General features: G+C 43.9%; 2 protein-coding genes across 2 annotated transcripts; both read left to right on the top strand.

The window, feature by feature from the left end:
• The first annotated feature begins 10,298 nt into the window (after nt 1-10,298).
• LOC124680233 (serine protease SPPA, chloroplastic) lies at nt 10,299-18,252 on the top strand. The gene is made up of 13 exons (XM_047215322.1): nt 10,299-10,690; nt 11,000-11,183; nt 11,266-11,403; nt 11,846-12,016; nt 12,092-12,195; nt 13,007-13,074; nt 13,877-14,043; nt 14,699-14,768; nt 14,853-15,007; nt 15,200-15,305; nt 17,183-17,270; nt 17,341-17,484; nt 17,783-18,252. Exons 1-13 carry the CDS (start codon nt 10,331-10,333, stop codon nt 18,014-18,016), a joined length of 1,989 nt encoding a protein of 662 aa, XP_047071278.1. The 5' UTR covers nt 10,299-10,330; the 3' UTR covers nt 18,017-18,252.
• A 501-nt stretch (nt 18,253-18,753) lies between these two features.
• Nucleotides 18,754-22,209, top strand: LOC124680239 (eukaryotic translation initiation factor 5-like). The gene is made up of 2 exons (XM_047215328.1): nt 18,754-18,947; nt 20,309-22,209. The coding sequence occupies exon 2, from the start codon at nt 20,619-20,621 to the stop codon at nt 21,987-21,989; it is 1,371 nt and encodes a 456-aa protein (XP_047071284.1). The 5' UTR covers nt 18,754-18,947; nt 20,309-20,618; the 3' UTR covers nt 21,990-22,209.
• The last annotated feature ends 256 nt before the right edge of the window (nt 22,210-22,465 follow it).

Genomic DNA, 22,465 nt, shown 5'->3' with positions numbered 1-22,465 from the left:
TCTGTCAAACTAAATGTTGGCTTTCCCTTAAAAAAAAAAGAGCAGGATCGAACGCCTGATCCCGGATCCTTAGCCATCGGATCGTTGTCCCACATGTAGATGAAATTTTTTTCCCACAACCCATCACCGCATCCCCTCCCTTCTGGTTATCTGCTTGCGGCATGTGAAGAAGCTTGGATCGACGTCATCCCTCGTCACAACAAAATTCGCAACACAATCGTCGTGGGTGGCGGCACTGCAGTCGCTGCTCATAGCTTCTATCATGGCCGCTAGCAGCAGTGGCCGGCCAATGACCTGCTTTTGCTTGTGCCACTGCACGTCAAACATAACTCGGACGAGAGATCTTGTCAGGTCGATACACTCTGGTAGCACCCCAACAACCATTGGTAGCATTGGGGTCCTACTTTCGCAGCAACACCGCCTCGCTCTTGCAATTCTAGTAGCCACCCCTCGTGGCAGCATGATGGGTCAGTTGGTGCTCCAGGCAAACAACGCCCCCTCCCGCCCGCACCACCACCCCCTCCCCCCACCCCACACACACATGCACGCGCAAAGACAAAGGAAGTAGGAGCGGTGAGATATTTAGTGGTGTATCCATGGCTGCATGAGAGAGAGGCATTAAAGGAACAGATAAAAAATGGAGAATAAATGTGGAGGAGAAACACCTTAGGGGGGAATGTTAGAATCGGTCCATAGGATTGCTCCATAGGCTCCACTATTAGAGTCGCATCTATAATATAACTCGTCCATGTATGAACTATTACACTTGTAGCCGGATTTGATCTAGATGTGGAACCATGTGCTCAATTAGGTCCCATGTTTGTCCTTAGTCAGTTTGAGGTTGTGCTAGACGCACACTGCCGAGACTAATGTGGGGCATGGATACACTAATATGGAATTCGCCCATCCACCATGGAGAGATTTTATCTGGGCCTCTTGTGATATGATTCAAAGCATGGACATGCGCAACTCGATTAAGTATTTATCGAGGTTGTTCGACTAAAGAGTTAGTCGAACAGGATCACATATCACGGAGACGTGAAAAGAGAGTTAAGTCAGCACTGACATGATGGATCACTAGCCAATTATTTACCACCAATATCGTAAGAAAGTGACACAGACAGAACGTCACGTTGATAGGCTACTCGTAGGTAACTAGGAGATTGTATGCTTTGTTAGAAGCTAATACCGGCTAGCGATCCATGTGTGACTCCGCTTTGAGCGTAACTCGGTTATGGACGCGTCTTGGGCACATAGTGCGACTCGGACCGTGACCGGTTTACTATCATCTTGTGGGATCACACACTTAAGAGGATGGAACCAGACGGAGAATATCGGGCTGGCACGAAATTTGGTTTGGTCAGACTAGAATCGGACAGGGACAAGCTATTGGGTTGGACCCAAGTGGCTAGGGATAGGGTTTTGGGATGGGTGAGGGGACACAGAAGACAATGCCTATTGTCCGTGATGGCAGAATAGGCTAGCACATTCTCACCGTCATCGCACCTTGTACTTGGCAGGGTCGTCGGAGAAGAAGATGTCACCGAAGACGAGGACGAAGGAGCCGGGCGCGGGATTGTCTTCCCTACCCAAAGCGACACGCTTCTTCAACCTTCTGCACTTGCCTGTCTAGGGGTAAGCAAGTATGGCATGCCTCCTTAGTTTGGTTCCAGGGCGGCGCCATGTTCGGTGCTTGCCGGAGAAGTTTTTATTGTCGACGGTACTACCAACGTGAGTACGTGACCCAACAGTTGTACCAAAGCTCTGGTGGTTTTTTTTTTTGCGTAGTTCATGTGCATTTGATGCATGGGAGACCGTTGATTGCATCAAATCTCCGGTTTTGTGGTCGATTTCGATGTGAATCAGTTTTGGCTTCGATTTGGAATCGGCTATCCTTAGAATCTGTGTGTTTTGAAACAACTTCTTTCATGGTAAATCACATCAAGCGAGACTTCAACACGTATTGTCTTTGGTGGAGATGTGCAGGTTGTCTTACATCATTTTTTTTTTGCGAGGGAAAAGTTGATCATATTATAACACGGTTCTTACAAAACAGTCCAGAACAAAGCATAAAATTACAACTGGGTCCTTCTGGGCCTCGATGTCGTGGAAGACAACGAGGACGTTTCGCTGGCGCGCAGCTGCACCTCCTCCCCTCAGTCCTTGGAATGGGAGGCACCCCCTGCGGACGGGAAGTCGACGGTCCTCAACTCTGGAGAGCCTCCGCCCTGCATCTTCATCGCCATCGACGAGCTCAACATCACCAACTTCTCCCGATTTAGACTGGTCCGGATCCGCCGCTACCCGGCATCCGGCGAGGGACAACCATCCCCGCAGCTCCGACGACCTGCAAAGAAGACGACGAGGACGGTCGCTCTGCAGCAGCACTCCAAGGAGGACCACCGCCGAAGGGGACGAGCGCCGCCCCAAAACACCACTCCGGCTGCGCCTCCACCTTCTCGACGCCGCCGGCTGGAAGCTACCCAACCCTACACTATGTACAACCAAGATTCAGGGTTCCCCCACAGCCCCACCCTCCCGCCGCCGTAGCGGCCGACGGAGGGAGAGGGCACCGGCGAAATCGTCAACGGCGAGGTGGATTGGACGGCGAGCTCACAAATCGCCTCTCGGTAATGTAGCAGTGAGAGGATAAGGTTCGGTTCATTATATTGTCTGTCTTGAAATTAAATGTAGAGAATTTTGATACGTATCACATCACAAACAATATACTCACTTAAGAACCAAATTTGACTAAAAAAACTTAAGAACCAAATCTTGAGAAGGATTTTTTTTTTTAGAAACACAGTACAAACGCAGACGCTCACATACACGCGCATACACTCACCCCTATGAACGCACACACGCACACCCTACCCCTATGAGCACTTCCGGAAGACCGAGCCGGCGGATTGGATCTTGAAATTGACGAAGTCACCACAGGCGCCTCGCTGTCGACGGGAACGTCGCCTCTCACTGAAAGAATATATTCCGCCTTTATGAGACACACAGATGTCAAACCTGGGGTTTGAACTCTGGTGGGTTGGGGGTACAACCACCCTCCTAACCACCCAACCTCAGGTTGGTTCTTGAGAAGGATTTAATAACACTTGCCGTCACTTCTTGAAAAGCTTAACTTCTGCTGCACTCATGTCTTTATTCAAATTAAATAGGAAAAAATTGCTAGAGAACATTGTTATTTTTTTGCGTTTGCAGAAACACCGTCGTTGCCAGGTACCATGTGAAGACAAAGTGCCATACTTCCTATTTTTGCCCATGTGGTGTGTTCTGATAAGTGTGGCACAAAATGATAACGGTATATATTAAAGATATAATCTGGCAGAGTATTTCAACAAACGACGGAAAATAACAGCGTCATGTAGCAAAATTTTCCAATCAAATATGTTTCTGCAGCAAAATTTTCTGAAAGAGCTTTCTAATTCATTGTGAATGCTAGCAAACAAAATTTGCAAGTGAGACATTCAATACGTTCATGCATGGCTGGAGTATATGAAAGTAACAATTTGGAACAACAAATGGAAGAGCAGTAGTCCAGTTTACGAATAAATACAAATAAAACTTGCAGATAATGGCAGGATTTATAAATAGAAACAAAGACGAATGCGTACAGTAAGTATAGATAATTTGTTCTCACATTTATGTATTCACCCACACGAGAAACTAACAAAGCCACCACAGCATAATTAGTACTACCTTTGTCCCATACTATAAGACCTTTGTATGCAAATAGATTGAAGTGACTATTGAGTACTGACTAAGTAGCGTACAAGTAGACAGTAGCCAAAGAAGGGAAGCTTCCAAACTGTCCATTTTAAACCAACATTATTCAAATCCTTCCAAGCACCGGAACATCACTACAGAAGAAAACCAAGCCGCGTAGAGCTGACCCATTTTCAACACATGATCTATGTGAATGATCTTGTGATATGCAACTTGGTTATCATGGAGCTGCTTTCAGCAACCATTCCGTGTAACAGGGAATGTATGGATAACAACGGAGATGAAAGAACCTCTCGAAACTGAAGATAACATGAGATTTCCGGCTATCCATATTGTATGACAAAAGCTTTTCGTCCTGTCCATTAATATGGATAATCAAGTTACGTTCCGAATTGAATGCGACCAATGTACAGACCTCATCAACTCCTATCATTCTCTTCATGTTAGTTGTATGCTTTATTGTCCACTGGCCACTAGCATAATTCTCAAGGACCCAAACTGAGAGTTGACACCTACCATTAGAGTAATCCATATGCATAGCATACAAGCGTCCCTGACACTCGGCGATAAAACCATAATCTGTTGTGTCTTCCATACTGAGTGGCATTCGGATTTCATGCCAAGTCTTCCCTTCTGTATCCACTGTGATTACTGAAGAATCGCGAGTAGTCAAATGCAGTGTGCCGCTGAAGAAGACAGAAACTGAAGCATCGACGTCATCCACACTTGTCTCATGGCTCCACTGACTCTGCGTATAGGTCCATCTTGCAGTTTCTGATGAGAAGATCTCCACTCCTGTGATCTCGCGGTCATAAAGATCCTGCACGAGCACAAATACGGCAAAGCGGGAGGGAAAGGCTGGGTCAAAACCCAAACGAACGATATTCTTTGTGTGCAGCTCCTTGGTAGGAGGCAAAACAATCCACTTCTCAGTAGCCGGATTGCAAACAACGTAATCAGCTGCGTCCGCTTCGATTGATGATGACTTCCAGCAAAGGCAGAGGAGAAGGCTGCTGCAGCAGTCCATGACTCGGACGCCTTTGTCCCATATGCCGCGCAGGAAAGGGAGGTCGGGTTCGACAAGAGGCCGACCTTTGCCTGACAAATTGAGGAAACTGAGCTCATGGTATTTGTCATCGCGGGCGAAGCAGAAGAAGCCGGATAGGGCCTGCGGTGACCTCTTGCGGAGGTCGGGGTCGGAGCAGAGAGCGAGCCATGATTGTGAGACGCAGTTGAAGCGGCAGAGCGATTTGAAGGGTACACGCGCAAGGATCTCGACGAGGAGGTCTTCCGGGAGGCTAATCGCCGGCTGCTTCTTCTTCCTGGACCTTGCTTGCATCCTGTTGCGGTGGAGATCTAACCTGCAAAAGCTAGGGACTCAGAATAACAAATAAGAACGCCGATTCGTGGGGGGTCGATGATCAAAATACGAAGAGTGGATAGCTAACCTATGATGCTGGCTTAACGACGACCGGAGGGGCGAACGGCGGAGGCGGAGACCGAGGCGGCGGCGTGGAGGTGCAGATGCGATCTGAAAGGTTTGGGAAGTATATATGCAAACCTTGGGACGTCCGAGAAATCCTATCCCCGGAAAATACACAAACCCTAAACCCTAATGCACACTCGGGTGCTATGCCCCACCTATATATCTCACCCCCATCATTCAGTTTGCTATCTGCTCGCTGCTATATATGTATATTGTGTGGGCATTTCTGAAAGCTCTTTATTTACAACTAGTTGCAGTGTTGCACCCGTATCAAATTGTCCAATGTCACAATTTCAAGTAAAAAAACGTAAAAATATGGAACATATATTATGTTGTGTATTATGCATATGCGAAATTTCATCAAAAAATTGAAAATGTCTAGCCTGCACAAAAAGACAGATGATACGTGAATGTTATGGAATACTATTCATGTTGGTCTTTTTTTTTTTCATAAGTCACATATGGTCATATTTTGGAATGAAATTATATGTGCACAAGATATAACATAACCCATGTTCACGATTTTTTATTTCACATTTTTTAAATAGTCAAAAGTGCGACATCTGATAATAAGGCGTGGTTGCAACAAGTTGTGGAATATTCGCACTCGGGTATTTCTCATGTATCCCCACCACCATTTTACCTTTCCTTTTTGACACATATGCTTGTTCTTTAGCTCTCCGGCCTCTATTCTCATGAATAATAAGACTTATAAACTTAGTAAAAAAACTTACATAGTTTAATATATTAGTATGAAAATATATTATTCAGTGCTAAAAATAATGCTTTTCACAAGATAAACTTTCTCTTTTTTATATAGACCACACAAAATATTGGTTTTTCGTGAAACTTGACGAACGCACGTATATTATGAAGATGTACATGTAAAAAATTTTGTCCAAATTTTTCGACATTTCGAAATATAATTTTTTAGTAGAGGGAGCATACGCACCCGGAAGCCGAATTGAATTTCCGTTGAAACTACTAATATTAATTTGGTATCATAATCTATAACATTAGTCAAACTTAGAATATGTTGATTTTTGAATAAATCTATACGACTTATTTGTTGGAAGGATTATTTGATGAGCAGTGTCTTTCATACGTGTCATAATTTAAGGTTGAGAATCCAAAGCTAGTTCCAGGACTTCTTATAATATAGTGACAAAACTGCTCAACTTAATTTGTCCAGATAAGAAGATATGTAGACACATTTTAGTTATAGATATATCTGTATCAAGAAAAAAATTGAGCAACTTTTTTTAGATGGAGGGAGTATATGTGTACCAAGGACAAAATAAAACGCATAATAATGTGGAGCTTAATCACCACAATTATACTAGGTGGGGGCAGTGGTGGACCGTGGCGCAAAACAAAGGGAGGGTCAATTGCTTGTAAAGCGAAAAAAATTGCACACAATTTTTGCAAAAAGTGTAACAAATAAACAGAAAATTAGCCATATAAAGATATACTGATGCTATATATATAATACGACGCGGATTTTCTACCTAGGGTGCTAGCTATGCACGCGGTGTTCACCATCGGATCATGCTCAGTGATTCGTGCGGACCAACGTTCTTCCGTCTATTGCCGTTACTCCAGCCGAGAATGGCAGTACAACCGTACGAGGCCGAACCCCACGCGAATATAGTGTCCGCTCCATGCCATGCGGCAGAGTTTTGATTTTTTCTCCTAAAAATAAACACAGGAACCATACCGGAGACAGACACATAAAAGGCAATTACATCACGGGCTAATTCACTTGAAACAAACTTGGACGCACTTGTTTTGGCAACTTTTGCTAACCATAGAAGCCGCCTCACATAGGGCAGTTAAGGTTCAGGCTAAATCTGACCATGAACAGATGGCAAATAGAAAATCCAGATGGTTAAAATAAATAGAACACAAATTCAGAAGTTCTTTCCCATGTGAAGCATGTACAAAATATAGTTATCAGATCATGGATAAAATTTTGATCCTTATAGAGGAAACATGGAAGAAGAAAAAATGTCAAATGACCGCACCCTACGAATTCATGTGACATCCCATCTAAGATCACATAAAACATGTGGATTAAACATGTCAAATGGCCGCAAGATCCAACCGGCGACCGAGCTTCTACAACTCCCACCACGACGAGAGAGATAAAAAAAAATATAACATGGAGAAAAAGATCAAATCCACAATAATATTTGTGCCGCAAAAGAACATAATTTTATAGAACATGCGCAGTGGAGCATGGATCTACAGTACAACCTGAAATCGAGTTCCCGTATGAGATCAGAAAATGTTGCTCCAGACCAGGAAATGAACCAATCAGGAAAGTTAGATTAACATGGGGATCTGGAAAGAAAATATTAGAAGATAATTAACAAAACATTATGTTCATAAGTTGTTACTCTTTATTTGAATAATAAAAATACGATCTGGATTGGAAATATACCCTGCACAAAAAAATCAACACCGTGGGGTGAAGCAAATCCTAATAGAAATTTCTAACTTTTATTTCAATTACCATGGGAACTGGATTGGGAAACACAAGTAGAGTACAGAAAAATCGACATGGAATCTGGACTGGGAACACTGAAAATTCAAGAGCAGAAATAGGGGTGATGCAAATCCAGATCGACAAAAAAGACATCTACAACCTCGCGTGTGCCTCCACGCAGATTTCTTCTTCCTCGCCGGCGCTGCCTGCTAGATCTCCCTGGATGCCCATAACGGCCGCGTCGTCTTCTCACCTCTGACCCGGCCTGAGAACCGCACCACAGCCATTCACGCTAATCACAAAATAAACAAGCATTAATCCCAATATGGCGGAGCTCGTTGGACGAAGCAAATCCATGTAAAAAAAGTACTTCTTTCACTGAACATGGGATCCGGATAGTTTAGAAAACGTGAGATCTGGATCTTGGATCCGTAACCATATAAAACAAAACAAGATGGTATCTGGATCGGCAGCACCATGGTATCCAGATTGAAAAAAAAGAGTTGAAGAAAGTTGAGATCAAAAGAAAACCACGCGGCGCCCCGCTGCGGCCTCGTTGAATCCGCGGGCGCGCCCAGCAGCAGACTCGCCTTGGGCAAGGCCCGGCAGCCGCCGATGCACTGACGCATGAGGAGGAGCAGTGATGGAATGGGCTGTGCGGGAGGATGGGTAGGGGAGGGCCGCCGCGAGGTCACCGTTCCAAGCGCTGCGATAGTGCATCAGCTGGTTCTCCCAGCCCCACCTCCACCAAATCAGTAGCCCCACGGCCGCACCTCCCCAAGCTCCACCTGCACCGGATCTTGAAGCCCCCACCGGCGCCCAAGCCCGCTCCTCCCATGGCTCGGGGAGTCTGCCCCGCTACCTCCTTGGCTCGGCATACCAGCCCCGCTCCTCCACGGAATGGCGGGCCGGCAGGTGTCGTGGTGGGTGTGTGGCAAGAGAGCAGTTTGGGAGGACGGGGATCGCGATGGGTGCTGGTAGGTCGCGGAGGCGTTGTCGCAGCACCGGGAAAGCCTCGCGGATGTGGAGCGACGGCTGATGGGGGTTGCGGTCAGGCCACTCGGGCAGGCGGTGAGAGAAAAAAATGGGCGGACAGACTAACGGCGTTAACATAGATCAACGATGGAAAATGCTCTATAGGCTGATCTGATGGCTAGATGAGTGTGCATAGCTATCACCCATGGTAGCAGGCTATTTTCCATATATAATATGTTCACATAAATACACAATACCATATTGGAGCAGTAAATGGAACAGTGATTCAGATTTAATACTCCAAAGCAAAATATACCACGTCGGCGGACGGCGCCATGGGCTCTAACCACCATTCATACCACGACCTGAAATTTTGAGGGAGAAATAGAGAGCAGCTAGCTAGGAGATGGGGATTTGTCACAGAAAAGAAGAAATGGAAAGCAGCTAGCTCTCCTAGCGTGGGGATTTGAGGAAGAAAGCAAGACCCAGATAGGGGGATTTAGGGAGACGGGAAAACTAGAGCTGATCCAGACGAACACAACATATACGAAAACGAGTACAAGAGGAGTCGGTCCTAATTTTGCCCGGATGCACGATTTGGCTTGGGCTAGATGCAATACTAATTGTTTTTTGCACTTTTAGAAGACTTGGCTGGAGCCTAGTATGGCCTCCGCAACGCTCCACTAGTCGGTGGGTAGGGCGGGCGGGGGTGGGGGGGGGGTCAAAATCTGTAACCCCATGATTAAGCTCGCTTCTCATCGGCAGTGACCAAAGGCGACTCCATGCAATGTGTTTGGTGGGAGTTGGGGTTGATAGTAGGGCCGGGGCAAAATCCATGCGTGAAGCTGGCGACAGTGACACGTGAGAGTGCCTTCACCTCCTTGGAGGCATCACATGGCGCTACCGTGCTTCCCCTCCTCGCGACGACGACATCGTTCCCTCCTTGGGGGTGTCGCCTAGCTAGTTCGTGGAGTCCTCGGTGCACTAGTTGGAGTTTGTGGTGGCCACCCTCAGAGTGTGGGCATTGGGGACACTATGTTCACCGGTGCCTTTTGGTTGATGCCTCCTCCAGTCGTGTTCGGTTCACTCTCCGAACCTTGGGGAGGCGGTGCGCTGGCTTGTGCTTTCATGGAGTTGGAGTTTGCCTCGTGAAGTTACCTTCTCCGATTGTGGCGTGGCCTAGAATCTTGGTGTATCTCCTCTCGCCATTCTTGGTGGTAGACATTGAGTTATTGTCATTTGGTTGGTGTGGGTTGTGTTGTAACTTGTAATTGTAAACCGTGCGGTCGTCCCGTATTTGTATCGTGTAACCTTTTTGATGTTTACCGGCAGCCTTGACAATTTCTTCTACGATGAATATGAACCTTTTTTTTCAAGTGTATGCTAAAAGAAATTTCAACTCAGTGGACGTGGCGAGTGTAGAAAAGTACTTTTGATCTCGCCTGGCGCTCAACGTGGCGGCAAGTGAACCGCCCCAGACCTATCGCCCAGAACCGCCCACCTCCTCCACTCCGCTCCCTAGACCAAGTCCACCACACCTCACCGCAATCCCCCGTCCGCCACTCCACCCATCCCCGACACCGCGACCAGGGGTTCTGCTCCCCGCCCTCCCTCCCGGAAGCATCCAGAAGCTTCCCAGAGCAATGGCGAGGCTCCTCGTGCTCCGCTCGGCGCCGTACCACCGCTCCACCCTCTCCGCCGCCGCCATCCTCTCCCCCTCCAACCTCCGCCACTCCGCCTCCTTCCCCCACCCCGCCCGCCGCCCCCTCCGCGTCCCGGCCCGCGCCATCCAGTCCTCCTCCTCCTCGTCCGGCGCCACCAAGCAGGACGAGGCGCCCCAGACCGCCGGCGACGCCCAGGAGCCGCTGCCCGCCGCGCCGGCCTTCGTGGTCGAGGAGCTCGGGTGGGGCACCCAGCTCGCCGTCAAGCTCAGAATGCTCGTCGCCCCGCCCTGGCAGCGCGTCCGCAAGGGCAGCGTCCTCACCATGAAGCTCCGGGGCGAGGTGGGCTGCTCCACCGCACTTGCTGATTTCGCTACCCCTAATAACAATACGAGCTGCTCATATCGTGCAGTACACTAGTCCTGATGTTTGTATTCTACTACGGAGTAGTAAAATTACTTTTGCTGTTCCAGTTTTTCTAGTATGTGTGTTCAACTATTCACTCCACTGATCACTCTCACGCACCTTCCACTGATCGTTGGTAATTCTGTAATCTAGACTTGCTAGGATTTTGTTTCAACATATGTTAGTTTTTCTACTCCTTATACTGTGTGGATTTGGATCTTTATCCTGTAAATTTTGCGATTGCAGGTAACGGATCAGCTGAAGACCCGCTTCTCGTCGGGGCTCTCGCTGCCGCAAATCTGCGAGAATTTCGAGAAGGCGGCATACGACCCGCGGATATCGGGGATTTACCTGCACATAGAGCCGCTGAGCTGCGGGTGGGGGAAGGTGGAAGAGATCAGAAGGCACATTGTGGATTTCAAGAAATCTGGTAATCAGAAGCTGTGCTGAATTTGGCAGTATCTTATTCCATGTCTTATCATACTGTGAACAGGCGTTGAATGTTTCTGTAGGTAAATTTATCGTCGGCTATATGCCTGTCGGCGGGGAGAAAGAATACTACCTTGCTTCTGCGTGCGCTGAGCTGTATGCGCCACCAAGTGCTTATGTTGCTCTCTATGGTCTGACCATTCAGCAAACATTTCTCAGAGGTAACTGCATTTATGGCGATGACATGATACATCTTTGCTTTGTTAATAACTTGATAGGGTTATTGGTTAAGTGCGACATGGAGGAGAAGTATTATTTTTTCTGCGGATCCTTAAAGCTGTTCAAAATTTTACATGTTAGCGGCAGAAGTTTGCTGCTGATTTCTAGTGGTTTTATGGCGCAACAGAACTACATAAGTAGTTTTGTGCTAACTACGTTGATTTTAGTTTTTGTGTAGCACTGAATGAAATTTCTTATATGACTTCCTTTTGTTATTTCTACAGCAACAACCGTTCATTCTGTTATAATGTTCAATGCATTTCTGATAGTTTAGCTTCCCACTGTGAACCGGCTTTAGTAAGCTTGGCCATGCCCTATATGTTATTTGTCCACAAAATGAGACAATCTGGATGGTCACTAAGACTTTTTAATTCGATTTGTAAGGTGTGCTTGAGAAAGTTGGAGTACAACCAGAAGTTCAACGAATTGGCCGCTATAAAAGTGCGGGAGACCAACTTGCTCGGAGGAGCATGTCAAATGAAGTGAGGGAGATGCTGGCTGCCCTACTTGATAATATTTATGGAAACTGGCTGGACACAGTATCTTCCAAACATGGTAATTTGAAACAGATCTGTTTCACTTTCGCATATTTAATGGAAATGTCGTCATTCCATATTTTTATCTATATAGGGAAGAAAATAGAAGAAACCGAGGAGTTTATTAATTCAGGAGTCTATCAGGTCGAGAGACTTAAGGAAGAAGGTTGGATAACTGATCTATTGTATGATGATGAGGTACAAATTCCTTCCAATATCACTAAGGTCGCTAGTAAATTATAGAAGACTAAATCAAGTTAACTTAGTTGCCACCACATCTTCTGCCCAACCCATAGTGATTAGGAATTTGTATCATGAATGTAAAGTGATGTTTCAGCCTCTTTGTTTCCCAATATCAGGACACCCTTTATAAGAAATCAGTAACTAGAATAATCGTACCAAACAGTGATGGAATGAGCTGCTCGCTCGAAGGCCAATTTCCTTGATTTGATCGCTACTTATGGGTGTGCTCTCAAAGGATACCCATGCCGGATTAACAGTATTCTGGGCCGGAGCAATGCAGCTATTTGAAGTCCGGCTCTGAAAATAGTAACACGTGCTGTAGATAGAGGTTAAACAGATCGAATAAGCACACGTGAACTAGAAATATAAGACATTAGATGCAAATTTAGTCCCAGAGCTTTATGTCTCTATTTATCTATTTATATTTCAGTGTACAAAAAATGAGGCTCTTTGCCATTGTTAGTGCACAAATAGGACGTCGTATCTACATGTGACTCTTTGATTTTGAAAGGGAAGGGAAGGGACTTCAGAGTTCTAGTTTAGGTAAGTGTCCACAAGTTCTCGTACAAGAACATGTACTTGATATGTAAATTGCTAGCTCAAGCTTAGTTGGAGTTTCTTTATGGAAATATGGGCATGTTCAGGATACACGGCTTGTCAGCTGGCAAATTAGACATGAAATTTAGCATTATGCACTTTTTTGAATTAGCATGCTGAATTATGTATTTGGCTTCCTTGATTCTGTTGGCATTGCCTTATTCAATAGGTAATGACAATGTTGAAAGAGAGAGTAGGACAGAACGACAAGAAAAGCCTGCGTATGGTGGACTACAGGTAACTATTGTTCTGGAAAACTTGGTAGAAAGTGGAACCAAGCAGCTGCATGATTTTTTATCTTTTTTTTGCTTTTTTTCTTGTGCCATTTTTCAAATATAGAAGCTTCAAACATACACATAAACTCATAAGCATTTTTATACACATTCATAGAAAATAGCCGTAAATAAATTTCTAGGCTGAAAGACCAAAGCGGACCTATGATTGTTATCGTGAAATGAACAATAGCCAGTGGGACCCACAACTATCGTGGCGCTTTCTTGTTTATATGAGCGGAAGAGTGCACACCTGTGTATATTGTTCTTATGGGCTGGGATATTATATAAGGATTGGATTGGGAAGGGTAGTTATAGGTGTCAATAGACTTGGCCTTGAGCTCATGTGATCCAGCGAAGGAGAATTGGTACTGATATCACTTTCAAGGGCAGGAAGAAGTAAAGGGGGCCTTCTAACCTTAATTAACTTGAGGCGCAAGCTAAATGAGGACTTTATAATTTAAAGAAAGATAAACTTTGTAACTGAAAAGATGATTGGGATCATATCCTTTAGCTGGTGTCAGCTAGGCCCAACTAAGCTTGGCGCACGGGGCCCTGGGTGTGTCCCTGGTCCCACATGACACTCTGTCCTGTTGCATTAAATGTCGTGATTTTCCTTTTCTATACTATGAGGTGTTTATTCATTATCATTATGTTCACGCTCTTGCTTTGTTTGGTATTGTTTGATGTTGCTCGATTAATCTGGAAAGTCAACACCTATGAACTCATGTTTCATTTACTGAACTGACATTGGTCTGCCCTACCAGTAAATATTCACGTGTAAGAAAATCAACTCTTGGAATAGAAGGGGGAGGAGATAGAATTGCGGTAATCAGAGCATCTGGAAGCATAACTCGTACTCGCGGCCGGCTGAGTGTTGGTAGTTCTGGCATTGTTGCCGAGCAGTTTATTGAGAAGATACGTACTGTTAGAGGTATTTATGATGTGTTATGTCAGCAATCAATTGGTATCTCATATGCATATTTATTTCTAAGTTTCTGTATTGACTGGGTAGAGTTCCTGACTTTGATTTTAAGCCCCTCAATTCTTATTGTAGTATCATTTTTTTTTTCAATACAAAGTACAAACCAGCGTTTTAAACAGGTTAGATGCAGATTCCTTTCGTCTAGCCTCCCCCTCTTCATATTTTTTAACCAATTGAACTATATGTTCATAAATAATTTAAAATAATGATAACACCTGTAAAAATATCTCTATGATGCTCCACCTGTCCTCCTTTTATATTCTAAATATTATTGTGTTGATAAACCTAGATAAGTCATTGCCTGGAAACAATTTTACTGAAAATTTGAGTATTTGAACAAACCTGGCATGCTCGGTTGCTCCTCAATCCTCATCATTCAATCTTATCCCTCTAATACATTTGAACATTTTAAAGCTGGATTCAGTTCCCTAATTTTTAGATGATATTTCACTGTTCCATTAAAACGAGAGTGGATTGTAGAAGCAGTTGGTATTGGTTTATGTAAGCACACACATATAATGCAAGGTTCTGTTATAGTTTACATTTTATGTAACAAAATAATTCCATTATCTATTTTAATGCACACGGTTCTTACCCTTTCCAGAATCAGAAAAGTATAAAGCTGTTATCCTCCGTATAGACAGCCCTGGGGGTGATGCTCTTGCTTCTGATCTGTAAGTTGTATCCCAGGCTTCATTTATCAAGCAGAAGCAGCAGCAGAGTTTCAGTTATGTATTGGTTATTCTTATTTTAACTAGGATGTGGAGGGAAATTAGACTTCTAGCTGACTCTAAGCCTGTGATAGCGTCCATGTCTGATGTTGCTGCAAGTGGTGGATACTACATGGCAATGGCTGCACCAGTCATTGTTGCCGAGAAACTTACTCTAACAGGATCAATTGGAGTTGTCACAGGTGATCCTTATTACCTTGTATTCGTGGTTGCTAGACTAGCAATAAGTCTTCCACACCGAATTCTAAGTTCTCTTGCAACAGTCTCAACTTTGAACTTACATCTGCTCTACTCTATTTCAGAATTTAGATAGTGAGTTTAGCTGTTGTTAACTGTCTGTTCCTCATTTTAATATTGTTTTATTGGAAGAACAGGGAAATTCATCCTTCAAAAGCTCTATGAGAGGATTGACTTCAATAAAGAAATTCTATCTAAGGGTAGATATGCAGAGCTTAATGCTGCTGACAACCGCCCTTTAAGGTAAAAGATTTGACACTTTTAGTCGTCACAGTATATTGAGAAAATGAAAGAAAGTAAAGTTCCAGGAGAGCTCACAGGATCCAAGAAAGAGAAGGATGTAACAACCTTTACCAGCTTGTTACAAAAAGAATCTGATACAGCCAGAATTAGAATCAACTTAATAATATAGAAGCATTGCACTTGAAATTTGTAATGGTGCTATAGTTTACAATGATCCAATGTATCTGCATTTTTAGAACTGGAATATTGGTGTTATCATCTAATTTCGCCATTAATCAAGCAGACTGTACCTTCACATATTTTTTGTTCAGCTTTTTCATCATCATATTTTCTTTTCAATCATAAGACAGTGTATACTTACTCTTATAATGTGGTTTATTAGGTCTTCTATGATTTGTAACTAGCTTTGATATTGAATGGCCTAGCACATATTTGGTTTAGCAAATAGCTAGTCAATTTTGACTTCATTCTTCTAACATAAGATGCAAATTGAAGTCATTTTTTCGCTCCTCAACTCTTGGCCAAATTTAGATTTTGTCCCAACACAGTAGACTCCAATACCAACCTTGCCCCTCAAATCTTGAATCCACAGTTTTGGAATGGATTTGGATTTCGTCCGGAAAATTCGAATTTCGTCCGAATTTCGCCCATTTCGGTCAGGACCGGTAAAATAATTTCCGAGACGAAATCTACTGAATTTTGAGGATTTTTTCTGAATTTTTCTAAAAATTCAACCATTTGTCAAAAACTTCCAAGAAATTCAAATTTTGGACCAAATTTGATCGAATTCCCTTAGCAGATTCAAATTTTGTTTCTCTATTTTCGTCCGAGATTTGACCGAGAAATACCGAAATGGGCGAATTTCGTCCATCTCGGTCAGGGCCGGTAAATTTCTGAAAACGAAATCCAAATCCGTTGCGGTGGCTTTCTTACACATGGCTGCCTAGTAGCATATTCAACACATGATCTTCTAAAGACTAGAAATGAAGAAATCGTAAAACGAACAAATAGTAAACAATCATAAAGTTTAGTGGGGAGGGGATGATAAAAGGAAATTAGAAAATAGTGTGGAGGCATACGAAGAAAGCAACACAGCAATACCAAAGCTAAATAGCGATGTTTCGACTGTAACCCGCATTAAACTGTTATTACTGATATTTATGATAAAAATATGTGTGAGTTTTCTCAAATTATCTATTTTCTCTAGATTATTTCTGAATGCTTTTCTCTTCGATTTTTTCTGAGCTTTCCGGCTTTCCTCTGAACTTCTGTTGTTATTTGTTATAAATATGCTGACTGAGTTGCCATGTGTTCCAAAACTGCCACCGTCATCCAAAACGTCTTGCAATGGTCTGAGGGATGAAATGTAAATATTTTCAAGGGTTGAGGGGCAGGGTTGTCTGGTATTGGAGTTTATGGACGAAATTTAAATTTGAGCAATGTTGAGGGACGAAAAATGGACATCTCCACCTATCTTTTTATCATGGCTGTTTAGGTGTGAAAGGAGAAGATAAATGCAAGCTACAGTTTCGCTTAGCTGAAAAGTTTAAGCCTTTTCACTTAAAGTTATTTGGCTGATAATAATGTTAGTAGTTGAGCACAGTATTTGCATATCGCTCCCACCCAAATGGATACAGGGATTACAAAAAGAGGGTGCTTTCCTGTGTTGCATTTCCCCTCTCTTTCCACTTTCACTTTCATACCCACCATCAGTGCTGCTGGATAACTATTTTACTACTCCTGCCTTTGTGCTACCATCCTATTGACTCATTGTACTGTATATTTGTCCCTTTGGGCTCTACAATATTACTAGACCTGCTCATAACAACTATCATACGAACCATTTTGTGTTTGAAGAATGTGATATATTTCCACAGACCAGATGAGGCAGAGCTTTTTGAAAAGTCGGCGCAAAATGCTTATGCATCGTTTCGAGATAAAGCAGCCATGTCACGCTCAATGAGTGTAAGGATTGATCTCAGATACTGAGTAGCTTATAGTTCTTCAAGCATGTGCTGAGTTCTTGCTCCACCAGATTGATGAGATGGAGACTGTTGCACAAGGTCGGGTGTGGAGCGGCCAAGATGCAGCTTCAAGAGGGTTGGTTGATTCACTAGGTGGATTCTCACAAGCTCTAGCCATTGCAAAACAGAGAGCCAATATACCGCAAGATAAGAAGGTTGGTTCATCTATAGACAATTAGTCTTCTGTCATGCATATATATATGCATGTATTTAGGGTTTATCAATTACATTCAATCTGGGAGTATAGGATTGTAGCAATTTCCTTCTCAATGCTTGACTTTTGATGAAGTTCAAATAGCAGTGCTTTCCGTGCTTCATTCAGCTGTTTCAGTTGGGAATCCAGTTTAAAAATTTCACTTCTCAACAGTTACTGCAAGTTTCAGTGCTCGCTTCGAGGGGAAATACATGATTGAGAGTTCGCCTCCAAGATTCTGACTCTACTGAATAATGCAGGTCCAGCTAGTTGAGATCTCGAGGGCCTCACCATCACTACCGGAGATCTTGTCAGGCATTGGGGGTTCACTGCTTGGAGTTGACAGGGTCTTGAAGGGGGTGCTCCAGGACGTCACCTCCTTAAATGGAGTCCAAGCTAGAATGGATGGCATATTGTTTGAAAGATTGGAAAATGCGTCAGGGGAGAGTCAACTCTTCGTGCTCATAAAGGAAATTGTAAATTATTTCGATTGATCATACCAGTCAATACACTAAGTTCTGCGGAAAGTTATAGATAGGAGAAGATGACAGAATAGCATGTCAATAGTAGACATCCACCTTAACTAGATTCAGTCAGGCCGGATTAATACTACAATACACTTGGGATTGAATGATGCTACTTTGTTCTTTTGTACCGATGCGGCAATGCCCATGGAAGTGTTGTAACGGCCATACTGAAAATGCAAGTGTCTTAGTTTTCTTGTTGAACATGGTCCTGAGAGCGCTTTACTTGCTGTTACTGACATTTATGTATGTTGCACCATGTACCACATTCTGGTAGGTTCTTGTTGGTGAAGGATTGTACCTGTGTGTTTCCAAGAGGATTTTTCTCGAAGAAGTGCCAGGATGATCTATGTTAGTAAAGCACTTGCATTCGAATAGGAGCTTCAGTGATCTGCCCAGTTACGTCTGACCATGGTTTGTCAAATTTCGCAGTTTGGAGTTCGTTCTAGGGCAGCTGCCCGATGAACTATTAAATTAGGCCAAACGGTTCACAAATTGAGGCTTTAAGAGGAAGAACTAACAAATGTGTTGCAAACCAAATCCTATTGATTAAGCTGCTCAGTAATCAGTTGAGCTAACTACCCTCAATCCAAGAAAGTTCATTTGGCTGACTGGCCACAGCTTTCACAAAATTTACATCTCTTATGCCAGTCATATAAATACCCATCTCACGCTTCGGTTTTTCCCCAATCCCATCCTTCCTCTAACCCGACTCGACGCGCAGCTCTCTCCCCGTGACCTCACCTCCTCCAGACGCCGCCCGACGCCGGATCCCTCGTCGCCCGACGCTTGCCCCAACCCCCCGCCGTCTGCTCCATATAGATCCGCGCCGCCCCCCTCCATCCAGATCCGCGCCTTCTCCGCCGCCCTCCCTCGCCCGGCCCTTCCCAGATCCGCAAAGGTAAAAATTGGTACATCAGTGATGCTACTTTCATGGTCAGTGTATGCCGATGTATGCGATGTGATGATATGTCTGTCTGTATGGACTATGACGTGACGACATACTACGACATGGCGTCCTCTTCCGATCTTATTGTGTTAGTGACATAGGGTTCGAAGCCAATATGCGTAAGTAATATTGTTCTGCAACTTTTGCTGGATTAGTATTTCTATTTGGATGTTCCGATGTTAGGAAATAGATGAAAATAGTTAATAATTTGCTTATCAGTGTCTCTGTTGAAGTATGCTGATATGTTAAACATTTTCCATTCCAAGTTTCTGCAAAGTTCTGAGCATGATTCGGTACTGTCTGTTTTGAGTAATAGCACGTGGCTAGTTTCGTTGTTTGTTAATAATCCAGTTTTGGATGCACTTGTAGAGATTGTCCTAGTCCCCCCCCCCCCCCCCAGTACTTATTTTGTTTGTAAGCACCTGAAACCAATTAGTTAAGTAGATATTGCTGTCTCTGTTTCTCTGTTTCAGACAATTGGTTTCTCAATGTGAGCATTGCTATATGCATTATACATACATTATTCTTGTTTCTTGCTAGTACTCCCTCCGATCCATTTTTTGATGCTGAAATGGATGTATCTATAACTAAAATGTGTCTAGATATATCTATATTAGTATCAAGTAATATGAATCGGAGGGAGTACTATTATTGCATGTATAGAATAATGTCCCTAAAGATGTGATATTCAGTACTTGTATAGTTTAAATAGTCAGATACGAGTTTGACATTATGCCATGACTTTGCACTGTGATCAAGAGTAAATGGCTTCATGCTGTAAACTGTATTAGCAGACCAGTTAGATTAACCTTTGCAGTCTTTTTGGACACCTGAATAGGAGAGTTGTCCTGAAAGTTTACTCTGGTAGCCTTCATGATCAGTTGATACAAATATCTTAGCCTCTTAGGACACCTTATTTATGTGGTGGCATTACTTGTAGACTGTGATCTGCCAGCTGACATCACAGCTATGCAAAAAGCCCATTATTTTTTATTTATTTTACACATTAGACCTCAACTGTCTAATGCGGCTAGCATGCATGTACATGACATACCATGAATCCTAGCGCTGCCACGGCCTTGAGCCCTTGATTTTGTTGATGTGGGCCACCTATGCTGTCTAAAGTGTTTAGTTGCTCCTGATTTTATCGTGGTATCTGGTAGTCCTGTTTCTGTTAATTCAGCCAGCTTCTGGTGATATATGAATTGATACTATGATAGTGTAGCCCCCTCTCTGTAGTGATTGTGGTTTATTGTAGTCTCACCTTTTATGAAGAATCACTAATGTCTGACCTTGGACTTGTTTTAATCCAGGTAGCAGGTTTTGCTACAATCTGACAAAGTGGAGGGTTTAGAAGTTGAAGCTTCTTTTATGTCTGAACAAACATCGGTTTATTCGGGATCAGTTGGACTGCTGGGAGAGTATTCTCGTTCAACGAGAAAAAGGCTTAAGTTTTTGATCCCCTGCATGCATCAAGATCCCACTAAATTCTCTGGTTGTGAGAATTCACTTGACACTACCAGTGCTGAAAGTCAGCTCACTTTTCTTCAAGGAGCTGCAGCTACGCTTGCTGCTGAATTTTTCCACATCTGATAGTATCTGCTGCAGAAAGTTTGAGTCAGGATGGCGATGCAAAACATTGGTGCTTCAAACAAGGATGATGCCTTCTACAGGTATAAGATGCCCAGAATGTTGACCAAAATAGAAGGCCGTGGTAATGGAATCAAGACAAATATTGTGAACATGGTTGATATAGCAAAAGCACTTGCCAGGCCTGCCTCCTACACAACTAAGTACTTTGGGTGTGAACTTGGGGCACAATCAAAATTTGATGAGAAGACAGGTATCTCCTTGGTTAATGGTGCTCATGATACTTCCAAGTTGGCTGGACTTCTTGAAAACTTCATCAAAAAGTATGTCCAGTGTTATGGTTGTGGCAATCCTGAAACCGAGGTCCTCATCTCTAAGAACCAGATGATAACTCTGAAATGTGCTGCATGTGGCTTCCTATCTGATGTTGACATGAGGGACAAGCTCACTACATTCATACTGAAGAACCCGCCAGAACAGAAGAAGGGAGGCAAAGACAAGAAAGCTATGCGAAGAGCTGAGAAGGAGCGGCTGAAAGAAGGTGAGGCTGCTGATGAGGAGATGAAGAAACTCAAAAAAGATGCGAAGAAGAAAGGTGCTTCTTCCAAGGAGAGTACTGCAAAAGGTGTTGCTACAAAGAAAAAGGCTGTTGATGGAGGTTCTGATGAAGAACATGCAACCTCACCAACTAACAGTCAAGATGCTGACTTTGAAGCTGCTGTAGATGACGATGACAATGATGATGACGATGTGCAGTGGCAGACTGACACGTCAGCAGAGGCTGCGAGAAAACGCATGCAGGAGCAGCTGAGTGCAGCAACTGCTGAAATGGTTATGCTTGCCACCGAGGAGACGGAGAAGAAGAAGAAACAGGCCCTGCACAAAGAGGACAGTGCCAATGGGACAACGAAGCCTGAAGACAATTCAAACGGCAACCAGGCTGGGCCTAAAACCACTCCTTATGATGAACTGGTTGAAGAGATCAAGACTAACTTGGGCAATGCTGTCACCGCCGCGCAGCTCAAAAGTGTGCTGTCCTCCGCAACCCTACCCCACAAGGACGTGATGCATGCTCTCTTTGAGGCGCTCTTCCATGGCGCAGGCAAGGGGTTTGCGAGGGACGTTGTGAAGAACAAGAAGTACCTTGCTGCTGCTGTGCCTGATGAAGCATCCCAGATTCTCCTGCTCCAGGCTATTGAGGCGTTCTGTGGCAAGTGCAGCGCTGAAGCCCTGAAGGAAGTCCCAGTCGTCCTGAAGGCCCTCTATGATGGAGACGTCCTTGAGGAAGAAACCATTGTCCAGTGGTACAATGAGGCTGTTGCGGCTGGCAAGAACTCCCAGGTCGTGAAGAACGCCAAGCCAGTTGTGGAGTGGCTCCAGAGCGCCGAATCTGACGAGGAGTGAGATGCTCTACTGCCTACTGCGTTGCTCTTATGTTATGCTTCCTGAGTGTCAGTTGTCATTGTACTGTCAGTCAATCCTGCTGTTTAAACCCTTATTTGGTTGGCTCTGTATTGAGTCAGTTGAAAGACAATATGTATGGTTTATTATGTGTGGTGTTTTTCTTCCTATCTTTCGGTGAAACTGATTTCGATAGACATTAAATATGACATGCTTTGATGTGTGTTTGTGTTAATATATCTTGCATGTGTTGGACCTTTCCACAACTTCACCGACGTGCCTCTCACGGTCTCACCTCACCTCAACGAATCTATCGAAAAACGTCCAAATTTGCTTGAATTCGGTTCAAATGGACTAAACTGAACCAGGGTCGAAAGATGTGGGACTAATTTTGTCTGGTTTGCAAGAAGTGGGACTAATTTACACCCCAGGTGCAAAATGTGGTACTAAAAGTGTATATACCTCTATATTATTTACCA

Source organism: Lolium rigidum, unplaced genomic scaffold, assembly GCF_022539505.1.
Source record: "Lolium rigidum isolate FL_2022 unplaced genomic scaffold, APGP_CSIRO_Lrig_0.1 contig_10568_1, whole genome shotgun sequence".
Taxonomy (NCBI): Eukaryota; Viridiplantae; Streptophyta; class Magnoliopsida; order Poales; family Poaceae; genus Lolium; species Lolium rigidum.
The sequence above is the reverse complement of the archived record's forward strand: the minus strand, read 5'-3'. Positions and strand labels throughout refer to the sequence as shown.

Excerpts from the sequence above, each read along its gene's own strand:
- LOC124680239 (XM_047215328.1), top strand. The coding sequence starts at position 20,619 with ATGGCGATGCAAAACATTGGTGCTTCAAACAAGGATGATGCCTTCTAC.
- LOC124680233 (XM_047215322.1), top strand. The coding sequence starts at position 10,331 with ATGGCGAGGCTCCTCGTGCTCCGCTCGGCGCCGTACCACCGCTCCACC. Across the intron at positions 11,404-11,845 it reads TCAGCAAACATTTCTCAGAG|GTGTGCTTGAGAAAGTTGGA; the intron begins GTAACTGCATTT and ends TCGATTTGTAAG. Across the intron at positions 15,008-15,199 it reads ATCAATTGGAGTTGTCACAG|GGAAATTCATCCTTCAAAAG; the intron begins GTGATCCTTATT and ends TTGGAAGAACAG.